This window comes from Thalassophryne amazonica, chromosome 10 (genome assembly GCF_902500255.1).
Source record: "Thalassophryne amazonica chromosome 10, fThaAma1.1, whole genome shotgun sequence".
In the NCBI taxonomy this organism is placed as follows: Eukaryota; Metazoa; Chordata; class Actinopteri; order Batrachoidiformes; family Batrachoididae; genus Thalassophryne; species Thalassophryne amazonica.
The window spans coordinates 64599648-64625506 of record NC_047112.1 but is presented as its reverse complement, the minus strand read 5'-3'; the positions used below and the strand labels follow the sequence as shown (position 1 = coordinate 64625506).

Sequence of the window (25859 nt, the reverse complement as noted above, 5' to 3'; positions counted from 1 at the left end):
TGGCATCTTTTCTCACCTTCTGGGAAGTGAAAAATATTGCAGTTCCTTGACTGGCCGTTTGAGGCTGGCTCCAAAACCAAAGAGGTTATATATGAGAACTAGAGAGCGCAGTAGCGCTGAGCCGTGTGCCGGCAAGGAGGCGTGATCGCCATTTTAATTCCAGGCAAGTTAGTGATCTGTGTGCATAGAAGTTCAAGAAACAGGTGGAATATGCCGGAAACCTGCGCATATTGGTAAAGCCACAAACGGAGGAACAAGGGAGACAATATTTCCTTCCATAAGTAAGTGGTTTTGGTTATTCTTGTCACTTTGTCCAAGATATTTGGATGATAAACAGCTGTATGTTTCCTGCCGTACCTGTGTCGCCCGATGACACGGACCATTAACTCTTCACTTACTTGTATGTCTAGTTGCTATTTTCTACCGCTAGACCAATGTCTAGTTAAAATACTTGTCATTAGTGATTAAAATTGTTCAACAAGACTGGGGATTTTTTTTTAAATTTGCACCTTAAAATAATGAGATTATAATGACCCGCGCTGTGCCGCTCACAGTCACACCCACACATAGAGGTGTGTACCCACACCACTGACTTCATGAATGAGACTCGGTCAATAAAGGATAATTGTGTAAAAAAAAAAAAAAAAAAAAAAAAAAATATATATATATATATATATATATATATATATATATATATATATATATACACGCACGCGCACACACACACACACACACACACACACACACACACACACACACACACACTGTCATGCTGTCATCTAGTTGCAGGATTTGCTCATGTTTGACTTCCTAAGTTAAGGGTATGTTTGAGTTTGGTCTGTATGTCCCGTCTTTGTCAATTGTCATGTGTAGATCAATACGCTTTTTCCTCCCTGGCCCCGTGTGTATGATGCAGTGCCCTGGGTAGGCGTGTGTGTTTGCCTCTTAAAGGGGCAGTCTCTGTACCACTAGTGTCTGTTTAGATTTTGTCTTGCTTTGTTGTACTGATGGAACAGTTTAGAATAGTATTGTTAAGTTCTCATGGCTGTTGTATAACATTTGCATTTTGTAGAGTTACACTTTCAGCAGCAGTTCCATCATGTCTGTTCTGAAGCAATACTCATGGTTCTTAGATTCTGGTATATCAGAGTTGCATGTCTGGTTACTTTATTATGCATCTTGTGTCTCTGGCTCCTTTGATTATAACAGGTTGAGTGTCACTTGCCTTTTGTGTTTGGTAGAGTTTGTTCTTGAATATGATGTTTGGGTCCTGATTTATGCCTTTTGTTTTCTTTGATCTATGTTTAAGCATTGTTGTTTCTTTCTAGAGTCTTTGGTTATTCTATGTTAAATGTTTTTTCTCTTAATGCGTAGTTGGTTATGGGTTATGCTCTTATGTTATTTAGTCTTGAGGACCTCCTGGTTTACTGGCCTCGTGTTCATTTTAAGTCCTTCACGTCTTGATTGCCTTTGATTATTTACACCTGCTTTTCTTGATTCTGTTTATTTAAACCATGCCTTGTGGGTCTATTGTCTACTGTTTGAGGGTTAGAGAGTGTTGCCATTTGTTTCCAGTCTGGTTTGTGAGTACTGTGTTCTGTTTGTTTCTTTTGTTGAGAATTTCTTTTTTTTAGTATTTGGCATCTTGTGTCCCTCACCAAGTGGTTAGCATGGTTTTGTTAGTTTCATTTTGAGCTGTAATAAATCATCTAGATTTTTGACAAACATCCTGCTGAGTCAGTCTGCTTGTTTATGGGGTCCTAAATCTGTTTAGCTCTTGGTCACCACCCCCTGACACACACACACACACACACACATATATATATATATATATATATATATATATATATATATACATATATATATATATATATATATATATATATATATATATATATATATATATATATATATATAAACGTGATTGGGATAGAGACAGGAGCATCTTTACAATATGTGAAATGGAGTTTAGATGTGATAAGGTGACATTAGTGCAGGGATTTGTAAACGAGTTGTTATTGCACATGATTTGTGGACATATTATTGCATGTGGTTATTTCACAGTGTTATTGTGAAGCCTGACAGCAGCAGGGAGGAACAACCTGCTGTATCGTTCCTTCTTGCACTAAGGGTGCGTCAGTCTGTCACTGAACGAGCTGGTCAGCTCCACTACAGTCCGGTGCAGAGGGTGAGACGAGTTGTTCATGATGGATTTGAACTTGGTTAACACCCTCCTCTCAGCCACCTCCTCCAGAGAGTCCAGAGGACAGCCTAGGACAGAGCTGGACTTCCTGACCAGCTTGTTCAGTCTCTTTCTCTCCCGCTCTGTGCTGCCCAACAGACGACAGCATGGAGGAGAGCTGAGGCTACAACAGAGTTGTTGATGGTCTTAAGCAGAGGCCTTCTCACTCCAAAGGATCTCAGTCTCCTCAGGAGGTGAGGCGACTCTGGCCTTTTTTGTACAGGGCGTCGGTGTTGTGAGTCCAGTCCAGTTTGCTGTTGAGATGAACACCCAGGTATTTGAGACTGTCCACAGTCTTTATGTCCTCCCCCTGGATGTTCACCGGTGGGTGAGGTGATGGTTTCCTCCTGAAGTCGATCACCATCTCCTTCGTCTTACTGGTGTTGAGACACAAGTGGTTGCACTCACACCAGTCCACGAAGTCTGTGATGACCAACCGGTACTCCAGCTCGTTCCCCTCAGACACGCGACCCACAATGACGGAGTCATCAGAGAACTTCTGGAGGAGGCAATTGTCCGTGTTGTAGGTGAAGTCCGAGGTGTAGAGGGTGAAGAGGAAAGGCGAGAGGACAGTGCCCTGGGGGGCCCCGGTGCTGCACCTTACAACCTCAGACTGACAGCCGCGCAGCCGCAAGTACTGTGGGCGGTCAGTGAGGTAGTCGATGGTCCAGGCAGCGATGTTTACATCTTGGTGCAAAAAATGGTTTTGGTCTCCATAGATAGGTTCCTCCTCCATGACAGCTATACAAGGGGTGATCTTTTCTAACTTCTTAGTTTAAGATGTTTTAAGCCATAAAGTTCTGTATAATGGCTTTGAGTGACAGTGGCTGAGCCCAGCGACTTTGCTTCCGAAAGTTCACTAGTCCAAAGGTTCAGGTCAATAAATAAATTTCTTTTTCACCCTATTGACATTTCACATCCCGCAAAACTTCGAAGAGTTCGCGAGATCTCAGTAACATTGAGAACTGCACTGAGATGCTCTGATCGGGCTTCACTTTAACTGCTGCACACAGACCACACCATTAACATCGCAACATAAAACTATTTTTATATTGTGCCTAAAACTCTCATGAATATATTCTCTGGGTTTGTAGATGTTGTTATTGCGTTTGTTTTATGTAAACATGCGAGAATCACAGGCCATCTCTCCGTTATTTTCAGTGGGAGCTGCTGTGACCGCCGCTCGCTTCCTGATCATGTCGTTCTGGGGGAAAGTGAAGTTTGCTCTTTAACGTCTTGATTATTGTTCTTTACAACACTGTTTGTCCTCTTTGTTCCAGACTAATATATATAAGATGTCGGAAATTCAGTTTGCGTTCATTAAATTCCACGCAGATTAAACGTAACAGACACAGATTATTTGTTATATTTGTTTTAGCAAGTTTTCAGGGTATCATGCAGCAGTCTCTTATTAACGTGACGAAAAGCATAAAAACATTACATTTTTGTAGTATAATATTCATTTACAATTGTCATCATGTGGATTCTCTATATGTTGTTTGACTGCAGCGACTCTGGCGTGCAAGGGATTATGGGATACGTCAATAGGGCGAATGTGGCTACGACGCTACATGCGCTCTGACTGCCTGATTTCTGGTCTGATATTTTCCTATATCAGACTGTTACAATCAGTCCAGATCGCGTATCACATGTGTTACAAACCAGAAAGCTAAAAACATGATTAGAAAACCAAGTCGGTCATGAATATACTCCATAAATATCTAAACAGCATTAGAAAAAACACAGACTGAAAGCTTACCAGCTAACAACTGGAGCATCTGTCAGCAAGTTCTACACGGAGATGAAGCGAGCAGGTCTGATTACGAGCCCAAAACCATCAGCAGCTTTCATATTCGAGTGATACCGTACATTCATGTGTTTATATGTATAATAATGAACAAAATATTAACCTTGTTTGCGTAAACTGTGCCGGTGGAGAGCTGCTTCCACCTCCTGAGGCGTCGGACGGTTTGCTAGAATCTCTTTGAGGCCGACCGATAGTCCTCCTCCATAGCCTCCCCGAACTCCTCCTAGACCCAAGTTTTTGCCTCTGCGACCGCACGGGCTGCGGCATGCTTGGCCTGCCGGTACCTGTCACCTGCCTCTGGGGTCCCACCTACCAACAAAGATAAGTAGGACTCCTTCTTCAGCTTGACGGCATCCCTTACTTCCGATGTCCACCACCGGGTTCGGGGATTGCTGCCGCGACAGGCACCAGAGACCTTGCGACCACAGCTACGAGCGGCCGCATCAACAGTGGAGGTGGAGAACATGGTCCACTCGGACTCCATGTCTCCAACCTCCCCCGGGATCTGGGAGAAGCTCTCCCGGACGTGGGAGTTGAAGACCTCCCTGACAGAGGGTTCTGCCAGTCGTTCCCAGCAGACCCTCACGATACGTTTGGGCCTGCCAGGTCTGACCGGCTTCCTCCCCTCCCAGCGGATCCAACTCACCACCAGGTGTTGATCGGTCGACAGCTCTGCCCCTCTCTTTACTCGAGTGTCCGAGACACGTGGCCGAAGCTCAGATGATAAGACTACAAAGTCGATCATCGACCTCCGGCTCAGGGTGTCCTGGTGCCACGTGCACTTATGGACACCCTTGTGCTCGAACATGGTGTTCGTGATGGACAAACTGTGACTAGCACAGAAGTCCAACAACTGAACACCACTCGGGTTCAGATCGGGGAGGCTGTGCTTCCCAATCACCCCCCTCCAGGTCTCACTGTCGCCGCCCACGTGGGCATTGAAATCCCCCAGGAGAACAATGGAGTCCCCAGTCGGAGCGCTATCTAGTACCCCTCCCAGGGACTCCAGGAAGGTCGGGTACTCTACACTGCCGCTCAGCCCGTAGGCCGAGAAAACGGTGAGAGACCTGTCCCCGACCCGAAGGCGTAGGGACGCGACCCTCTCGTTCACCGGAGTGAACTCCAACACATGGCGACTGAGCTGGGGAGCAATAAGCAATGCAACCCCAGCTCTCCGCCTCTCCCCGTGGGCAACGCCAGAAAAATGAAGCGTCCAGCCCCTCTCCAGGAGTTGGGTACCAGAGCCCATGCTGTGCGTGGAGGTGAGCCCGACTATCTCTAGTCGGTATCTCTCAACCTCCTGCACAAGCTCAGGCTCCTTGACCCCCAGTGAGGTGACATTCCACGTCCCAACAGCCAGGGGCTGTGAGCATGGACCAGGCCGCCGGGTCACCTGCCCTCGACCGCCACCCAATCCTCTCTGCACCTGACCCCCATGGCCCCCTCTGCAGGTGGTGAACCCACAGGAGGGCGGGCCCACGTTGCTCCTTCGGGCTGAGCCCGGCCGGGCCCCATGGGCTAAGGCCTGACCACCAGGTGCTCGCGCGCGAGCCCCAACCCCAGGCCTGGCTCCAGGGTGGGACCCCGGCTCCGCCATACCGGGTGACGTCTCGGTCCTTGATCTTTCACTGGTCATGGAGGTTCTGAGCTGCCCTTAGTCTGACCCATCACCTAGGACCTGTTTGCCTTGGGAGATCCTACAGGGAGCACAAAGTCCCCGACAACATAGCTCCTAGGATCATCCGGGTACGCAAACTCCCCCACCACGATAAGGTGGCAGCTAGAGGGGAGTAGAATAATAAAATTTAATAAAATCAAGTCACTTTGTTTTTCACTTGTCATAAAGATGCACCATACAATGAAAATGTCATACACAATATTCCATAATTAAGACTTTGGCCATTTATTTCAATGCCACTTATTTAAACTTCCCGGGTAACTGTGAATTTCGATGTTTGGCTTAAGTTGGAGTAAATACACACAGACAATCTTTGGATGAGTGAACCCTTCCCGTAACACTCAGTAGAGGTGGCGATACCGGGAATTTTGGTATTGATCTGATACCAAGTAAATACAGGCCCAGTATCGCTGATATTGATACCGATACTGATACTTTTTCATATTTAAGCTTCATAGATCCAAAGGATCCAAAAGACCGAGGATAGAATTTCACCAAACGTTGTATGTGACAACAAAATATTTTATTATCACAATCAACATTTCTGTTTAAAAAATATCACTCAACACAACTTAAAATCTCCTGAGGTAGAGAGCGGACTCGAGGAGAGCGCTGAGTGGGTGGGCCAGGCTGAGCCTACCTGCATGGCTGTTGGTTGGCGCGGCTGAGACACGTGATGGCGCAACAAAAGACGGGGGGCGGGGTGCGCGCTGCTCCTTGTTGTGTGACACAGCACAACGCTGCTCTTACAGACAGAGTAGACTTTGATGAATCTGCGTGTGCAGCAGTCAGTGCGTGCGGGAGAGAAAAAAGCTTGAGTATCTATCTTTTTACACGAGGATTGTTCAATATCAATACCAGTGTTGGCATCAATATTATCGATATTAGGATCGATCCGCCCACCTCTAACACTCAGAGTTCCCTGGTAGCAGATATCTCACTGCTGTTTGTTTGATTGGAGAATTTTATTACAAACACTTGGAATAAAACAGTTATTGTTATATGAAACAACCTAATGGATCATCTAAGATGCCTTTGTGGCAATATTTGCACTGAGTGAAATCCTCATCATATTTAATGTTGCATGCTAGCGGTGTTAGCACTTTTAGCAGTTGTCGGTAGCTTCATTCATTAGGTTCATTACAATTACTGAGAGGAAAGCAGCTGATCGCAGGAGGACCTCTGCGCCGTAGTACGTTCCGGGACAATGGGTCTGGCTGTCTACACGTTACCTGTCGCTTCATGGGGTTCCCAAAAAGGTGGCTCCCAGATTCGTTGGCCTGTTCCCTGTTGCTAAAATCATTAATCCTGTTTCTGTCCGTCTCTTCCTTCCAAGATCCATGAAGATACATCCCATGTTCCATGTGAGCCATCTGTAAGCTGCCAAGACGAGTCCTTTCTGTCCTGCTCTTTCTTGTTTCCCTCTCTCTTGGCTCTTGGTGGTGGGCGTTCCTCTCTGTCTGGGCACACCCTGGTTCTGGGAGCTTCTCCACACACCTGTTCTTGATTTGCAGTTAATCATCTGGTTGCTTTATAAGCCTCACAGTTTGCCTTTGTCCCTCGCCAGATTGATGTGCCTTCCTTCCAACTCTGTTCTTGTGTCTTTGCCTTGCTACCTTTGCTTCATCATGTTTTTCGACCACCTGCCTGTGTACCTCGACCACGCCTCATCCTGATGTTTTTTGTACTGTTGCTCAATTTGGACTGCCTGTCTGTGTACCGACTCCCGCTAACGTCCCAAGTAAATGCCTTAAAACTACAGAGCTGTGTTTCTGCGTCCTGCATTTATGTCCAGCCTACTTTGCCAGTCATACCTGATAGAACCATCAGTTTGAGAGTCAAGTCATCAGCCAACCAGGGATGCTACAGATGTACTGTGAATAGTTTCAGGATGCCCTAATTATCAAGTCAAGTCAGGTTTGGGAACATGCACTGCTGCTGCATTTTGTCACATCCACAACACCATGGAACAGCCTAGGGGCCTGGATGGCAGCTACCTAGGCAGTACACTGGTCCATTCCCACATCTGTAAAATAGCCAATTGTCTGCAGCAGCCAACTGAAACATGGGCATCCCCTTGTCCTTCTCAAGCTACTAGGGTCCTCAACACTCAGCCACCTGGGTGCTGAATCATGCACAACAAAACAGGCCACATAGCCAAAATGTCATAGCTGACAAAGCGAGTGATACTACTTATCCTAGTCTCTCATTGTAACTGCTCGTTTCATAAAAAGTAATTGCAGGGGTACCCAAGGATCCTCTGAAGAGACCTAGTACCAAAAACATTCAGTGACTGGTTAGCGTCCAAGTCTCACAACTATACAGCAAGACAGGCAGCACAAGGGCCTTAAAGACTTTGACATTCGTTTGTCTCCATAGATCAGCATTGCCAAACACCTTTGTTTGACCTCATGACTCCACAAGCTCTTCCCAAGCGCCTCTCGACCTCAAAGGAAGAGGACCCAGAGACATGTATCACTGCCAAGATATTGAATTATCTTTATCTAAAAATACCCCATAGGTACTGAGGTGATGCATTTACAGTGCTTTAAATGGACAGAAGTTGCTGCTGGCCACAACCTCTCTCCTATGCAGAGCAATAATGTCTCAACAATCTGCCTCTAACTTGCAGACCGTGTGGGTATGTCACACAAAGCATTGACTGATCAAGATCAAGAAGGAATCCAAATAAGCACTTCGGTTACGTATTTCATGAGCTATTATTCCTTAGAACAGTTTTCACATGACAGAATTTTCATATCTTAGGATCATTAACGTGAAACCTGAGCCATGTGTCAGTATAAAAACACATATGTTCATCATTCTCAGAGATTCCTTTCCTGATTGAATTAAAGACAAGCCCGGCATTTCCAGGTAACACAGAAACAAACGCTTGCGTCACGGTTGTGGTCAGTGCTGCATTAATAACCAGCCCCAATGTAACCTCTGGCACAAAGTCACCTCAGTGCACAGTGTGTGTGGAGCAACCTGTGCCTCTTTTATTCCATGACACAACTGGGTTATGTTAGAATCAATTGACAGAAACATCTGGAAGTGAAGAAGAAGAAGAAGAAGAAAAAAAGAAGCCGCTGTAATTGGTTGATTAGAGATAGACAAATTCAGGGTGTTCTGCAGTGTTGCCACAGTTACTTTGAAAAAGTAATCCAATTACTGATTACTCCTTGAAAAAGTAACTTAGGTTACTTTACTTTAGTTTATTAGTTACTTTCAGCAGCTGCTGTCAACACCCCCCCCCCCCCCCCCCACCACCTCAACATAAAAATGACAACCCGTTTTGCCAATACTCACTTTATAGTCACCCTTTCTTGACTTCAGTGAACATAAATACTTGTTTTTTCTAAAGAATAAAATAAAGACATCTTTGTTGACCTCATATTGGCCAAGTTCGGTCCTCGAGAGCCACCTTCCTGACACTCTTAGGCTGGGTTGCACCAACATAGCTTAAATTAAACCTAGTTTAGGCCTAAACTGAATTTAGTAAATCCATTTTTAAACTGGGTTTAAATTAATATGAGATGTGTTGCACGTCTTAAATTTAAACCTGGATTACCTAAACTGGTTTAATCAAGGATTAAAATAAACTTAAATATGTTCATCAGCCTCCATTAATGGGTATGGTCAAATGTATGCATAAATAGACAAAACATACAACTAACATTGACTGTAAACAAACAAATGATGACACATTGAATTATATAATAATATAATGGGCCATTGCGTTCAGTGCTCTGGAATGGCCTGTTTGATATATTTGTAAACACTGTCGCGTGCCGGCCGTTACATTGTATCACTCGGGCAGTGAAGATGGCATCAGTGAAGATGGCACCTCGTCAAAGGGCATCCAATTTTTCTTCTTTTGAGAAAAATTTACTGGCAGGGCTAATGGAGGAATTTGGGAAAATTATAGAGGTCAAAAAAACTGATAATTTGACAGAAAAGAAGGAGCAGGCGTGGGCATCATTAACGGAGCGATTCAATGGGGCAACGGGAATAAAGGAGGCCAGGGACAAGGCTCAGCTGAAAGGCTGCTGGAAGAATTTAAAAAGCAAGGCAAAATCCGATGCGGCTTCTGTGCTTGATAGCTGGTCCGACTTTTTCATTGAGGTACAATACACTTTTGTGAATCTGTAGCGCTGGAAAAACTCACTGTTTCTGTAGAATTCAACAAGGTTTAGCCTATCTCGAATATTTCTGCGTGGAACTCTGTCTTGTAACTCAAGCAGACGAATAACAGCAGCCATGTTGTCTGAATAACTAATTAAAACTCCTCCAGGGGTGGTTTATATTAAACAGGCAATCCAGGTTTATCCTTGGGTTAAAATCACTGGTGCAACAGACTCACAATTAATCTAAGTTTAAGTGGGGTATTAAATCTGAGATTAGCCATGGATTAGATTTAACCAGAGATTAGTGGAAACTAAATTTAAACTAAGTTTAAGTTTGGTGCAACATGACTAAAAAGTAAACTGAGATTAAATGTAGATTAAAGTTTAAACCACATTGGTGCAACCCAGCCTTAGTTGTCTCCCTGCTCCAACACACCTGAATCCAATGAAAGACTCATTAGCAGACTTTTAACAAGTCTTTCATTGGATTCAGGTGTGTTGGAGCAGGGAGACAACTAAGAGCGTCAGGAAGGCGGCTCTCAAGGACCGAACTTGGCCACCCCTGGATTAGAGTAACACGTTACTGGCATCACTGGTTCTGACAGCGTACAGCGAGCTTGTCAACTTCTGTACGAGTTGTGTTCTGTAGTGCACATCATGTTGCCCTCATTCCTAAATGCCAAATAGTTCCAGTGACTTGAGCACTGGGGTGAAAACACACTTTGGTTGACAGTGCAAATATTGTGCTTGGATTACAGACAAACCATCATTTTCTGTTATTTATGTAGGGGAGAGTGTGCTTTTATCAAGCTTCCTAGAGAGAGGTAAGGATTATTTTCATGGTACTTATGTCAAAAAGTACATTTTGACTTCTTCATGTTTTTCGCCACATTTACTTGAGGATTTTGGCTTTCACACATTAAAATTGGAGAGGCTCGAAGGCAGGCATATGATAGACTGACAGCCTCTCCAGAGTGTGCCCTGACTCTCACCCAGTGACCACTGGGATAGACCCCAACACCTCTCTCCTCCTGCGACTCTTGACTAGAGTATGAGGCATGCCTGTAAAATGGATGGATGGATGGATGGATGGATGGATGGATGGATGGATGGATGGATGGATGGATGGATGGATGACCCAGGGGTAAATGCAGTGATGGAGTGACAGAGCCTGTGTAGCTCCTTCACTTTCCTATGACATCTCTTGTGAGATGGCTTAAATTTTTTGCTGTAATTTAACAGAAAACAAGCAGAACATTTGATTGATGGGTTGGTGGCAAATAACAGATCCCTACATGGTGCAAACAGCTGTTTCAAATTAGGAAAAAGGCAAAGATAATAAAAGAGTGTCAGGTTCTGCCCCGGTCCAGGCTCATGTCCTAGTTTGTCCCCTGTCTGTGTCCATGTCCCCACTCTTTATTTTCCTGCTACATTTGTCCCTTGTTGAGGTCTGTCTTAGGGCTCCTTCACACATAGTGGGAATTTGGTCGATTTGCACATAAAGTGCGCAAGAAGCAGGAATCGTGTGCAAAATGTGTAAAATCCTAGCTGCCTCATACATCTGTTGCTATAACTACTTGCGCACACCAGCAGCTGAAAGACAGAGTGTGCGTTGTGTGAGCCCATTGAACCCTCTCGCAGCAGGTGTTGGCCAAATTCAGCTGACACACACAAACATCTAACACCGCTCGCTTGGCACTTAGAAAAATGTGTGGCCATTCACACTATTAACACGACAACAGTCAGCAGACGATTGTTGTTGAGCTGGATGTGAAATTTGTCAAAGTGCCCCACGACTGTGGAGTTGCCAAGTGCACATGTGGCATGCCAGAGTGTCAGAGTGTGCCAGTTTGCGTGCCCCCCCCCCAGGCGAGGCACTTCTCATCTGATCACAGAGTGACATATTGGTCTGTGTGCTGAACGGACAGGGGGCGTGGCTGGCTGCCTACAGCTGCTGAGACGTTTCTGGTCCTGGACGTCACAGCTGCAGATCACGTTCCATGTTTTTACAGACACGCACATGTGTGTGCTTGCTGTCATCATGTGGAAATACATAAAAACACATATCGCTTTTGCGACGGGCTGTAGAAACGGGACGTCAGTTCATGTGGACACGCAGCAGGTGATCTAAATGTCACATCTGTCTGACAGGACACGAATGTCAGGGCGTGAGGGCTGTGAGCGGCACGCCGTGGGACAAGCCAACAGTGTGACAAATATGCCATTTTCAATCATGAATTAGCAGAAATACTCCATAACAAATGCCATTTGGTCAGTTATCACAGCGCTTTTTTCTCTTTAAAAAAAACCCATTTATCTGGTTGTTGATTTTAGCCATTTCATGCTCCCATTACAAGACAGTGATTGTAGTCTAGTGGTAAAGTTTCTGTCTGGTAATCAGATCTTATGGGTTCAAATCCCGTGAATTGCATTTATTTTTTAATTAATCAGGGTTATTTAACCGCAGGGTTCTGTATTGCCTCCCCTTTTATTTATTATTAATATCAATCCAGTGATATTCACTAATATTACAGTTGTTTTTTATTTTATTTTCCTCCACATCAGTGGCACCATCGCGTGCACGACACCGTCGCACCGGGATTGTGCACACCTGCCCGTCAGCTCGATGTTTTCATGGTTTGCTCATACAAGCTGTTCCGCCATGAGTCGTCCTGATTTGTACTTGTTCATACTATGTGTGAACGGGCCCTTAACAATGTCTTCAGTTAAAAATAAGACATATTATTCATTCCACAGCATTCGCTAGAATCACAAAGCTCCTTGTGACTGACACACGTCTCACCCTCTGTGCTAGAGAACCACACCAGACTCACACTGCAAAGCCACTTATAGTGCAGAGTATTTACCCGTGAGCCCCCCGCCATTGCTGTCAGCAAACAGTTTTTTTTATCCATTTTCATGTTTAACTGTTACTTCCTTATTTCAGTGATTGAGTCAGAAAGGAAGGTGATACAGCAGTAATACTGCTGTTAAATGAAGCTGCTTCGCTTGGTTTAACAGGTAATTCATCTTTTATGATGTCAACTATTACAGACTATGTACACTTCTTCTGTGTCCTCATTGGGCATCACTAATATGTGGGCTGGAGGCATGTCCTTTTATGTTATGTTTTTGTTTCTGTTTTTTGTGGGTGGGAGTGGGGGGGGCGGGTAGGTGTTACTTATAATACTTCACTATTTTCATGAATGCATGTTGATAAAGCAAAACCCTCCAATTCTGAGAAATTAAGCCAAAGCAGAAGTGCCAATAGCTGCAGTTCCTTGAATGGCCACTTGAGGCTGGTTCAAAAAGTGAATCATCATCAATACTAGGACAGCTCTTGCTTGCCTCTACTGGTGGTTGGCTCTCACTGCGGTATTGTATCACTTTCTGTTCTGGAGCACAGCGGTGTTTTGCTGTATCTGTTAGCTGTTTAATCTGCGCAGTTAGATTGATCTAGTTACCTAGATAACGATTTGTTTCACAGTGTAATCTTCACGTGCCTTAACTAAAGCACTCCCTCTGCTGAATCACCTCTAAATTATTTACACATTATTCACTTTGTGTGTTTTTAGGAATCCGTTAGCTTAGCGCAGCTACTAGCTCTTAGCCGGTTTAGCATGGTGGCTTCTCCTGTCTCTCCTGCACTTTTCTGCTCTGGGTGTGAAATGTTTAGTTATTCCTCAGCCTCCTTTAGCAGTAATGGTACTTGTAATAAGTGTAGCTTATTCGTAGCTTTGGAGGCCAGGCTGGGCGAATTGGAGACTCGGCTCTGCACCGTGGAAAATTCTACAGCTAGCCAGGCCCCTGTAGTTGGTGCGGACCAAGGTAGCTTAGCCGCCGTTAGTTTCCCTCTGGCAGATCCCGAGCAGCCGGGAAAGCAGGCCGAATGGGTGACTGTGAGGAGGAAGCGTAGTTCTAAACAGAAGCCCCGTGTACACCGCCAACCCGTTCACATTTCTAACCGACACACCCGCCGAGGATCAAACTCTGGTTATTGGCGACTCTGTTTTGAGAAATGTGAAGTTAGCGACACCAGCAACCATAGTCAATTGTCTTCCGGGGGCCAGAGCAGGCGACATTGAAGGAAATTTGAAACTGCTGGCTAAGGCTAAGCGTAAATTTGGTAAGATTGTAATTCACGTCGGCAGTAATGACACCCGGTTACGCCAATCGGAGGTCACTAAAATTAACATTGAATCGGTGTGTAACTTTGCAAAAACAATGTCGGACTCTGTAGTTTTCTCTGGGCCCCTCCCCAATTGGACCGGGAGTGACATGTTTAGCCGCATGTTCTCCTTGAATTGCTGGCTGTCTGAGTGGTGTCCAAAAAATGAGGTGGGCTTCATAGATAATTGGCAAAGCTTCTGGGGAAAACCTGGTCTTGTTAGGAGAGACGGCATCCATCCCACTTTGGGTGGAGCAGCTCTCATTTCTAGAAATCTGGCCAATTTTCTTAAATCCTCCAAACCGTGACTATCCAGGGTTGGGACCAGGAAGCAGAGTTGTAGTCTTACACACCTCTCTGCAGCTTCTCTCCCCCTGCCATCCCCTCATTACCCCATCCCCGTAGAGACGGTGTCTGCTCCCAGACCACCAATAACCAGCAAAAATCTATTTAAGCATAAAAATTCAAAAAGAAAAAATAATATAGCACCTTCAACTGCACCACAGACTAAAACAGTTAAATGTGGTCTATTAAACATTAGGTCTCTCTCTTCAAAGTCCCTGTTAGTAAATGATATAATAATTGATCAACATATTGATTTATTCTGCCATACATAAACCTGGTTACAGCAGGATGAATATGTTAGTTTAAATGCGTTAACACCCCCGGGTCACACTAACTGCCAGAATGCTCGTAGCACGGGCCGAGGCAGAGGATTGGCAGCAATTTTCCATTCCAGCTTATTAATTAATCAAATACCCAGACAGAGCTTTAATTCATTTGAAAGCTTGACTCTTAGTCTTGTCCATCCAAATTGGAAGTCCCAAAAACCAGTTTTATTTGTTATTATCTATCGTCCACCTGGTCATTACTGTGAGTTTCTCTGTGAATTTTCAGACCTTTTGTCTGACTTAGTGCTTAGCTCAGATAAGATAATTATAGTGGGCGATTTTAACATCCACACAGATGCTGAGAATGACAGCCTCAACACTGCATTTAATCTATTATTAGACTCAATTGGCTTTGCTCAAAATGTAAATGAGTCCACCCACCACTTTAATCATATCTTAGATCTTGTTCTGACTTATGGTATGGAAATTGAAGACTTAACAGTATTCCCTGAAAACTCCCTTCTGTCTGATCATTTCTTAATAACATTTACATTTACTCTGATGGACTACCCAGCAGTGGGGAATAAGTTTCATTACACTAGAAGTCTTTCAGAAAGCGCTGTAACTAGGTTTAAGGATATGATTCCTTCTTTATGTTCTCTAATGCCATATACCAACACAGTGCAGAGTAGCTACCTAAACTCTGTAAGTGAGATAGAGTATCTCGTCAATAGTTTTACATCCTCATTGAAGACAACTTTGGATGCTGTGGCTCCTCTGAAAAAGAGAGCTTTAAATCAGAAGTGCCTGACTCCGTGGTATAACTCACAAACTCGCAGCTTAAAGCAGATAACCCGTAAGTTGGAGAGGAAATGGAGTCTCACTAATTTAGAAGATCTTCACTTAGCCTGAAAATGAGTCTGTTGCTCTACAAAAAAGCCCTCCGTAAAGCTAGGACATCTTACTACTCATCACTAATTGAAGAAAATAAGAACAACCCCAGGTTTCTTTTCAGCACTGTAGCCAGGCTGACAAAGAGTCAGAGCTCTATTGAGCCGAGTATTCCTTTAACTTTAACTAGTAATGACTTCATGACTTTCTTTGCTAATAAAATTTTAACTATTAGAGAAAAAATTACTTATAACCATCCCAAAGACGTATCGTTATCTTTGGCTGCTTTCAGTGATGCCGGTATTTGGTTAGACTCTTTCTCTCAGATTGTTCTGTCTGAGTTATTTTCATTAATTACTTCATCCAAACCATCAACATGTCTATTAGACCCCATTCCTACCAGGCTGCTCAAGGAAGCCCTACCATTATTTAATGCTTCTATCTTAAATATGATCAATCTATCTTTATTAGTTGGCTATGTACCACAGGCTTTTAAGGTAGCAGTAATTAAACCATTACTTAAAAAGCCATCACTTGACCCAGCTATCTTAGCTAATTATAGGCCAATCTCCAACCTTCCTTTTCTCTCAAAAATTCTTGAAAGGGTAGTTGTAAAACAGCTAACTGATCATCTGCAGAGGAATGGTCTATTTGAAGAGTTTCAGTCAGGTTTTAGAATTCATCATAGTACAGAAACAGCATTAGTGAAGGTTACAAATGATCTTCTTATGGCCTCAGACAGTGGACTCATCTCTGTGCTTGTTCTGTTAGACCTCAGTGCTGCTTTTGATACTGCTGACCATAAAATTTTATTACAGAGATTAGAGTATGCCATAGGTATTAAAGGCACTGCGCTGCGGTGGTTTGAATCATATTTATCTAATAGATTACAATTTGTTCATATAAATGGGGAATCTTCTTCACAGACTAAAGTTAATTATGGAGTTCCACAAGGTTCTGTGCTAGGACCAATTTTATTCACTTTATACATGCTTCCCTTAGGCAGTATTATTAGACGGCATTGCTTAAATTTTCATTGTTATGCAGATGATACCCAGCTTTATCTATCCATGAAGCCAGAGGACACACACCAATTAGCTAAACTGCAGGATTGTCTTACAGACATGAAGACATGGATGACCTCTAATTTCCTGCTTTTAAACTCAGATAAAACTGAAGTTATTGTACTTGGCCCCACAAATCTTAGAAACATGGTGTCTAACCAGATCCTTACTCTGGATGGCATTACCCTGACCTCTAGTAATACTGTGAGAAATCTTGGAGTCATTTTTGATCAGGATATGTCATTCAAAGCGCATATTAAACAAATATGTAGGACTGCTTTTTTGCATTTGCGCAATATCTCTAAAATTAGAAAGGTCTTGTTTCAGAGTGATGCTGAAAAAAACTGAAAAAAACTGAAAAACTAATTCATGCATTTATTTCCTCTAGGCTGGACTATTGTAATTCATTATTATCAGGTTGTCCTAAAAGTTCCCTGAAAAGCCTTCAGTTAATTCAAAATGCTGCAGCTAGAGTACTAACGGGGATTAGAAGGAGAGAGCATATCTCACCCATATTGGCCTCTCTTCATTGGCTTCCTGTTAATTCTAGAATAGAATTTAAAATTCTTCTTGTTACTTATAAGGCTTTGAATAATCAGGTCCCATCTTATCTTAGGGACCTCATAGTACCATATCACCCCAATAGAGTGCTTTGCTCTCAGACTGCAGGCTTACTTGTAGTTCCTAGGGTTTGTAAGAGTAGAATGGGAGGCAGAGCCTTCAGCTTTCAGGCTCCTCTCCTGTGGAACCAGCTCCCAATTCAGATCAGGGAGACAGACACCCTCTCTACTTTTAAGATTAAGCTTAAAACTTTGGCTAAACAATAATAACAACAATTTAAGCTTTCATACCACAACCCCAATTCCAAAGAAGTTGGGACGTTGTGTAAAATGTAAATAAAAACAGAATATAATGATTTGCAAATCCTCTTCAACCTATATTCAATTGAATACACCAAAAAGTCAAGATATTTAATGTTCAAACTGATAGACTTTTTGTTTTTGTGCAAATATTCGCTCATTTTGAAATGGATGCCTGCAACACATTTCAAAAAAGTTGGGATGGGGCAACAAAAGACTTGTAAAGTTGATGAATGCTCAAAGACACCTAATTGGAAACAGGTGAGTGCCATGATTGGGTATAAAAGGAGCATCCCCAAAAGTCTCAGCCATTCACAAGCAAAGATGGGACGAGGATCACCACTTTGTGAACAACTGCGTGAAAAAATAGTCCAACAGTTTAAGAATAATGTTTCTCAACATTCAATTGCAAAGAATTTAGGGATTCCATCATCTACAGTCCATAATATAATAAGAAGATTCAGAGAATCTGGAGAAGTTTCTACACGTAAGCGGCAAGGCCGAAAACCAACATTGAATGCCTGTGACCTTCGATCCCTCAGGTGGCACTGCATTAAAAACCCACATCATTGTGTAAAGGATCTTACCGTGTGGGCTCAGGAACACTTCAGAAAACCATTGTCAGTTAACATAGTTCGTCGCTACATCTACAAGTGCAAGTTAAAACTCTACCATGCAAAGCAAAAGCCAGAAATCAACAACATCCAGAAACGCTGCCGCCTTCTCTGGGCCCGAGTCCATTTGAAATGGACAGACGCAAAGTGGAAAAGTGTGCTGTGGTCTGATGAGTCCACATTTTGTTTTTAGAAATCATGGACATTGTGTCCTCTGGACAAAAGAGGAAAATGACCAACCAGATTGTTACCAGCGCAAAGTTCAAAAGCCAGCATCTGTGATGGCTTGGGGGTGTGTTAGTGCCCATGGCATGGACAACTTACACATCTGTGTTGGCACCATCAATGCTGAAAGGTCCATTCAGGTTTTGGAGCAACACATGCTGCCATCCAAGCAACGTCTTTTTCAGGGACGTCCCTGCTTATTTCAGCAAGACAATGCCAAGCCACATTCTGTACATGTTACAACAGCATGGCTTCGTCGTAGTGCAGGTACTAGACTGGTCTGCCTGCAGTCCAGACCTGTTGCCCATTGAAAATGTGTGGCGCATTATGAAGCGCAAAATACGACAACAGGGACCCCGGACTGTTGAACAACTGAAGTCGTACATCAAGCAAGAATGGGAAATAATTCCGCGTACAAAGCTTCAACAATTAGTGTCCTCAGTTCCCAAACACTTATTGAGTGTTGATAGAAGGAAAGGTGATGTAACACAGTGGTAAACATACCACTGTCCCAGCTTTTTTAAAATGTGTTGCAGGCATCCATTTCAAAATGAGCAAATATTTGCACAAAATCAATAAAGTTTATCAGTTTGAACATTAAATATCTTGTCTTTGTGGTGTATTTAAGTGAATATAGGTTGAAGAGGATTTGCAAATCATTGTATTCTGTTTTTATTTACATTTTACACAATGTCCCAACTTCATTGGAATTGGGGTTGTATGGAAAAGTCTCAAAAACTTCCCCAGAATGTTATACAAAAATAAGATCCCTACCTAGCTAACAAAATAAATTTACAAAACATTCTAAGAAGATTTGTCAAATATTCTTCGAACGTTAGCTATAAAGATCTCAGATTTTTTTTTTCCAGAATGTTTGATAGTAACATTAGCACAAAGGTTTAGAGAAAGTTAGGCCTAACATCCTGGGAATGTTTTAAAGGAAAGTTTCTTTTTGGTTCCCAGAATGTTTGAAAATAATGTTTGCACAAACATTCTGAGAACGTTAGACCTAGCGTTCTGGGAACAATTTAAGGAAAGTTTCATTTGGTTCCCAGAACATTCTGGTAATGTTACGTAAGGTCACCTAATGATATATTTCATCCAAACATTCCCAGAACATTCTGATAATGTTACCTAAAGTCATCAAAAGAAAATTGGAGTAAGAAAGATGGTGCATATATTTGTCAAATTTCCCTCAACTATAAACATGACAACATGTCAATATAAAAGGAAGGAATAATGTTTGGAAAACGTTTTAGAAATGTTTCTGATAACCATAACCTAAAAATAACCAATATATAATGTTACCAATACGTTATGTGTCAGCTGGGGTTATGGCACACGCGTAAAATCCCATCTTACTGAAGAAAGTCCGAGAGATTCAAAAGAATTTTAGGAAGATGTTCTTTCACGAATGTTAAGCCCCATCACACATAGCAAGAATGTGCAGGAACCAGCCCGACACTGCAAATATTGCCATAATCTGACGCAGTCAGGAGGAAAAGAGGTGTGGTCAGCCGTGTCGGAACGTAGTACCTCGTCCACACCTGCACGATGGCATCCAAAGCGCATGTAGACAACAGGTAGATGATACAGACTGCTGTCAGACAGCCATAAAAGGCACGGAAGTCTGCCCGATGTCCAACAGTCTGGATGGCAAACACGGGATCAGAATGGGAGCGAGTGCTGTGTTCCTCACACGTACGTGCGGGTGAGTTTTATTATATGTGGCACATGCAGGTCATACCGGCAGGCTTTGCCATGCCAGATCCATCTTGAGGTTCCCTTGTATGCGCTCAAATCATTTAGGATCCTGTTTTGACGCCATCTGAATATGTAAATTGTCGTCAGATGGTCCTCAGATTGCACATGGACTGCCGTCAGATAGGTGTCCCATCTCGATGGTGCCCGGAGGGTTTTGAATATGTGCATCACACTCGGGGCCACAGACTGATTTTGACCATCTGTGTGGACTTCCACAGATGGCAGCCAGAATGTTTTGGGACTGAAGTCTGATACTTTTCGGATGCGCACTGATTTGTCATTGTGACGCCATTCTGCCTGATTCCGGCTATGTGTGACGGGGGAATTACATCAACTGTTCCCAAAAAGGCCCCCTTTAACATGCTGTACAAGTGAATGATGGCTCTTCATTTGGGTTAACTTTGTTACCTTCTTTGCGCATTCCGACACGAAAGCATTTCTTTAGACGACAGTACTGGCACTGGTTGCGGTGATGTTGGTCGATTTGGCACTCTCGATTGGATCTGCACACAAGAACAAAACATACAAGGTGAGGTTCAAGCTAAAAATATCTTTCTGTGATATTTTATGGCAATACCCAGCACAGAGATTAAATAGGTTTCCAATGAGGACTAGTATTTTCATGTCAGCCATTCTCCCCCCACGTTTTCATTCCCACTGACCTCCATGATGAATGAAGTGTGTGACCAACGTAGCTTGAAAAAGCTCTCAAGGCTGTGACTTTTGTAAATCATCAGCCCTGCACGCCCTTGTTGCCTTTTACAGCCAGACAACATCTCACTGAAAGCCCTTTTCAGCTCTGGACATCACAAACTACAACACACATTCCACCCAGAGTTTCTAGGCCATTATGAAAGAAAACAAAAATCATTATTTTTAGTAGCTTAGAGTTTCCTCTGTAGGAGAAGAGAATTAAGTTGCAAAATTGTGTTTCTTGTTGGGGGAGAAATAATGGGAATGTTGACCTTCTGAGGCAATCCGTCTTCACACAGCTGACCTTTCTTTTTGTTCTTATTCCAGAGGTGTTTGTGAGACATGTCTGAGGTTGGAACGGATCATTGTGGAGTGAGAAATGTTCTCTCATCTTCTTGAATGTAAACACACCAGTACTCTAACAAATCGCAAACATCAAGTGACATTTTGAGAAATATTAACACAAAATGTGAGAACTTCCTTTGCTAATTTTGACATCTGAATTTTGCAGCAGCGCTGCCTACCTGCAGGAGTAGTTGAGGTTTCGTCTGATGCTTCTTTTGAAGAAGCTCTTGCAGCCCTCGCAGGTGAACACGCCGTAGTGCTTCCCGCTGGACTTGTCTCCGCACACCACGCAGTCCAGCACGCAAGCCTTCTCCTCATCCCCTACGTCCACGTCGCTGCTTCCAGCCTGGGGTGAGACGTCTTCTTCCTCCCTCTTCAGGTACGCTTTCTCTCCCAGTCCATTTGTGTCCCCGTTTGGGTTGCCCCATCCCCCGCTCACCATGGCCATGTTCTCTGAGGCGCACAGTCCTGAAAGTGGATCATAAACAGACCCACCCTGAACCCCTGCTTTCAACTGGACGCACTGACTCAAATACTGACGATAACACAGTGGCGTACACAGGGTGAAAGTGTGGTGAAAAGTCGTCCTTGACTCCTGGCGTTGACCTCCCTCCGCTTTCCGTCTGGTTTCAGTGACCTGGCGGTCTTAAACCGACGCTGTTTTCTTTCCTGTCGCTCGTTCTTTAATCTCCCTGCGCCGTCACCTCTTGTGTTTTCTGCCGTGACCTCTGATCAATGCCTCCTGAGGTCTGAGAAAACTTCAGAGACACACATCGAGGAGTTCAGAGTTCAGGAGGGAGAAAAAGAGCTTTCACAGGAAGCAATAAATTACACTCTGACTCTGTCCCCCTCGCACGAGGAAAAAAGCCCCTCACTGACCCCTCAGCGTGGTGAACGCAGCCGCCCCAGATGAAACGAAGGTCAGCCTGACATTCAGCGCTCTCCACGCTGTAGTTTCTCTCAGAAGGACAGGAAAATAAAAGCGTGCTCTCCTTCAGGCGGGGTTAAACTGCCCTGCCTGCTCCTTCAACTTATAAACTAGTCCAACCAGTTCCTGCTGTGCAAAAGTCTTATCTGCTGATCTGAAACGGTTCTCGTCCAGACTCACTCGTGACTTGTCCAGGCTGTTCCACAGTGTCACAGTGATGGGAAAAAAAACAAAGGTAATATTTTCTCATTCACACGTGCGCCCATGCAAACAGCTGTGGGGACTAGACTCCTTGAGGTAGCATGTTGTCATCACCACTTTAACTTCTCCTGGAGGTGAAGTCTGCAGCCTGTCTGAAGCAGAGACCTTCAGATGCTGAATCCCGCTGTGAACAGTGCTCCCCCTGTTCTGTTGTGAAATAATGTCTTCTTCTGGTTCCGCCAACTTGTCCAGAGCATGTGATGTCAGTGTCTCAAATGTCAATAAAAACAAGCCACAACAAAAGCAGGCTTGAGAAACCTCCTGTGCCTTTTAGCTCTCGGCTGCAGGAGCAGCTGCTGTCTCAAAGCCTCCCAAAGTGTTGTCTTTCTCCTTTTTCCTCGCTCTTCCTTTCACTGTTTTGTCAGTGCTTGTCCATCCAGCAGTAACAACCAGAGGCCTGCACCTCTCTGGGTGTACTGTTGCGCTCTTTGATTATTCCGCCTGTTCTTTCTCCTGGCCCTGGCAGGAATAAATTAGGCAAACAAGCGCAGGAAAAACAGAGTCAGAGACCTCAGTGAAAGCCAGACGCTGCTGTGAAGAGCAACATAGATATGCTTCTCTTGTCTTCCAATCCCTCCCTTCTCGCTCTCTCTGTCTGTCTCTCACTCCTTTAGGGAGTGTGAGCGTGTATGTGTGAGCGTGTGTGTGCTCAGGGATTTGACACTGCTATTCAGACCCTGTGGTTGCTATGGCGCTGGATGCCTTATAAGGCCGGTGGAGTCAAAGAGCACAGAGCGGCTAAAGGCGCACACACATTAAAGAATGCCTGGGTGCTGACTGGCTATATGTTCCCTCTGACCCCAGGCAGGCTGGGAGCACGGGGATTTAACCCCAACACCGCCATAAGACAAAGACGAGGAGTCAGGCTGACCCGCTGAGAGCGTGGCGGGTTCCCTGACAGTGCCCCGCGCTCATGTTCTAACACTTGGTTGACCTAATAATAACAGAGTGGGTTTTGATTGATTGATTGATTCAGAAATTCCACATAAGACGTACAATAAAATAGAATGTGATTAAAACACACACACACACACACACATATATATATATATATATATATATATATATATATATATATATATATATATATAGCATTTATAATGGAATTTCAAGGATAACACTAAAACATCAAAAGACTTCTTTCCATTGTGGTCTTTTACATGAAACAAATACAAAATATGCAGCAAAGATGGGTAAAATCTAGATAAATTGAAATAAAATAAACAATAAACAAATAAAATAATTTACAAAAAAGACAAAAAACAGAAAGTAGTTAAAATAAGAAAAATTTACACAAAATGTGTGTGTTGTTGTTGTTGATTAGGAGCACATGAAAAGGTGATATGATACAGCTATGCTCAAATGTTTACATACCCTGGCCGAATGTTTGCTTTTTTGTCCATTTTTAAGAGAATATGAATGACAACACAAAAACTTTTTTTTCACTCATCGTCAGTGGTTGTGTGAAGCCATTTATTTTCAAACAACTGTGTTTCATCTTTTTAAATCAAAATGACAAGAGAAATGATCCTGATCAAAAGTTTACATCCCCCTGTTCTTAATATTGTGTGTTGCCCCTTTAACATCGACGACAGCTTGGAGTCTTTTGTGGTAGTTTGTGGACGAGGCTCTCTGATGGTAAAGCTACCACTGAATATGTCTTGGACTTTATTTACATTAATTACAAAGACATACAAACAGTATGGCACTCTATAGTAAATCTGCATGGAGTAGACAGTTCTCAAAAACTGAGTGACTGTGCAAGAAGGAGAAGAGTGAGGAAAGCCACCAAGACACCCAGACAACCCAGAAGAAGTTATAGGGTTACCTGGCTGCGATTGGAGAAATTATGCACAGTGCAAGCTTTGCATTTTGTTTCACCAGTTATCCATCTTCATGATGAAGTGGTATAGAGGAGGATTTTCTTAAAAATAAGACCTGAAAGTTTAGCTACAAATTGCCAGAAGGTACATCTGAGATGCAAGCCTGGATTTGATCTGTTTTGGTGAAAGAAAATCCTTCTCTGCTCTACTCCACTATGAAGCTAAGAGTAGTGATGCAAAATGCAGAATTTGCACTGTGCACAATTTCTCCAATCACAGCCACATAAGCCTATAACTTCTCCTTGGTTGTCAGGCGTATTCCGACGTATTCAGTGGCAGCTTTACCATCAGAGGCCAAAACTACAACAAAAGACTCCAAGCTGTCGTTGATGTTAAAGGGGACAACACACAGTATTAAGAACAGGGGGATGTAAACTTTGTATCAGGATCATTTGGGTAGTTTCTGTTGTCATTTTGATTTAAAAAGAGGAAACACATTTGTTTAACAATAAATTGCTTCACCCAACCACTAACCATGAGTGAAAAAATAAGTTTTTGTGTTGTCATTCATATTCTCTTAAAAATGGCCAAAAAAAGGCAAAAATTCTGCCAGGGTATGTAAACTTTTGAGCACAACTGTATGTCCTTTCACATTTGGTACACAATCTCACAGATTTATTGACTAATACCAACACGTTAGCACTGAAGGACAGGTTTTCCCTGAGAGGCACAGAATAAGTGACTGGTGATTTCAGGACTTGATGCTAATTAGTTGCAATCCAATTATAGGCTATAATGACACTGGGAAACTCTGCCAGTGCTGGACAGTTCAGCAAGATTTCCACTGTGAGTGAAGGAGCGAGTCAGTTAGTCAGTTAAGATGTTTGTTAACACAACAACCTACTGGCAAATATACATGGGAACTTACTATTTTGCACAAGGGTGAATATTAATGTGAAAATGAAATAATTATAATTTGGCAAATCTGTGCATAACCAATGCACGATCATTGCTGTCACACAGGCATATAATCCCACGCTGCTACCTGCTGGTGGCAACATAAATGTTCGCTACGATTAATCCTGCAAATCCTGCTGACATCATCATTTGATGGCAGGTTTATAATGTGGCGGCATATAAATCCATACTGCCACATAGTGGGGAACAGCAATCATTGTTGCACAATACTAATAAGGTCGTCTCAATCATCCAGCCCGTGATTGGCTGAGAACTCCTATAAAATGGAATATAATAGAATAGAATAGAATAGAATAGTCTTGTCATTGTACAGGGTGTATGTGTGTGTGTGCATGGGGGTGGGGGTGCAGGGTTAGACTGGGTTGTTTGTTGTCGGGGCGGGGGGGGGGGGGTGTTTATGGGAGTAGGGCTGTGGGTGAGTGTGTGTGTGTGTGTGTGTGTGTGTGTGTGTGTGTGTGTGTGTGTGTGTGTGTCCATGGGTGTTTGCAGTACGTTTGGCCCAAGAGATGAACCTGTTTGTCAGCATTCTGTAGGATCTCCCAGAGGGCAACAGGTCAAACAGGGGTGGGGAGGGTGTGTTTGTTCTCCCGTGATGGCCTTGGTTCTCCTCAGGTGGTAGGATATGGTGATGGTTTCCAGGCGGGGCAGAAGGCAGCTGATGATATTTTGTGCAATGTTTATGACCCTCTGCACCACCTTCCTGTCTTTGGCTGTGAAGCACACATACCACACACCCAGACAGTATGTCAGTATGGTCTCCACCAAGGAGTGACAGAAGTC

At 43.4% G+C, this 25859-nt stretch overlaps 1 protein-coding gene across 2 annotated transcripts in view; it reads right to left on the bottom strand.

The window, feature by feature from the left end:
• nr2f6b (nuclear receptor subfamily 2, group F, member 6b) overlaps positions 1-22881 on the bottom strand; it is a 54991-nt gene extending 32110 nt beyond the window's left edge. The window contains exons 1-3 of one of the 2 annotated variants that reach the window (XM_034180135.1): positions 21969-22881; positions 21269-21847; positions 20460-20554 (exon numbers count right to left, since the gene is read on the bottom strand). In XM_034180135.1, coding sequence (XP_034036026.1) covers positions 20460-20554; positions 21269-21537 — 364 coding nt within the window. In that variant the 5' untranslated portion in view covers positions 21538-21847; positions 21969-22881. The other variant, XM_034180134.1, reaches the window with a different exon arrangement.
• Positions 22882-25859: the final 2978 nt, after the last annotated feature.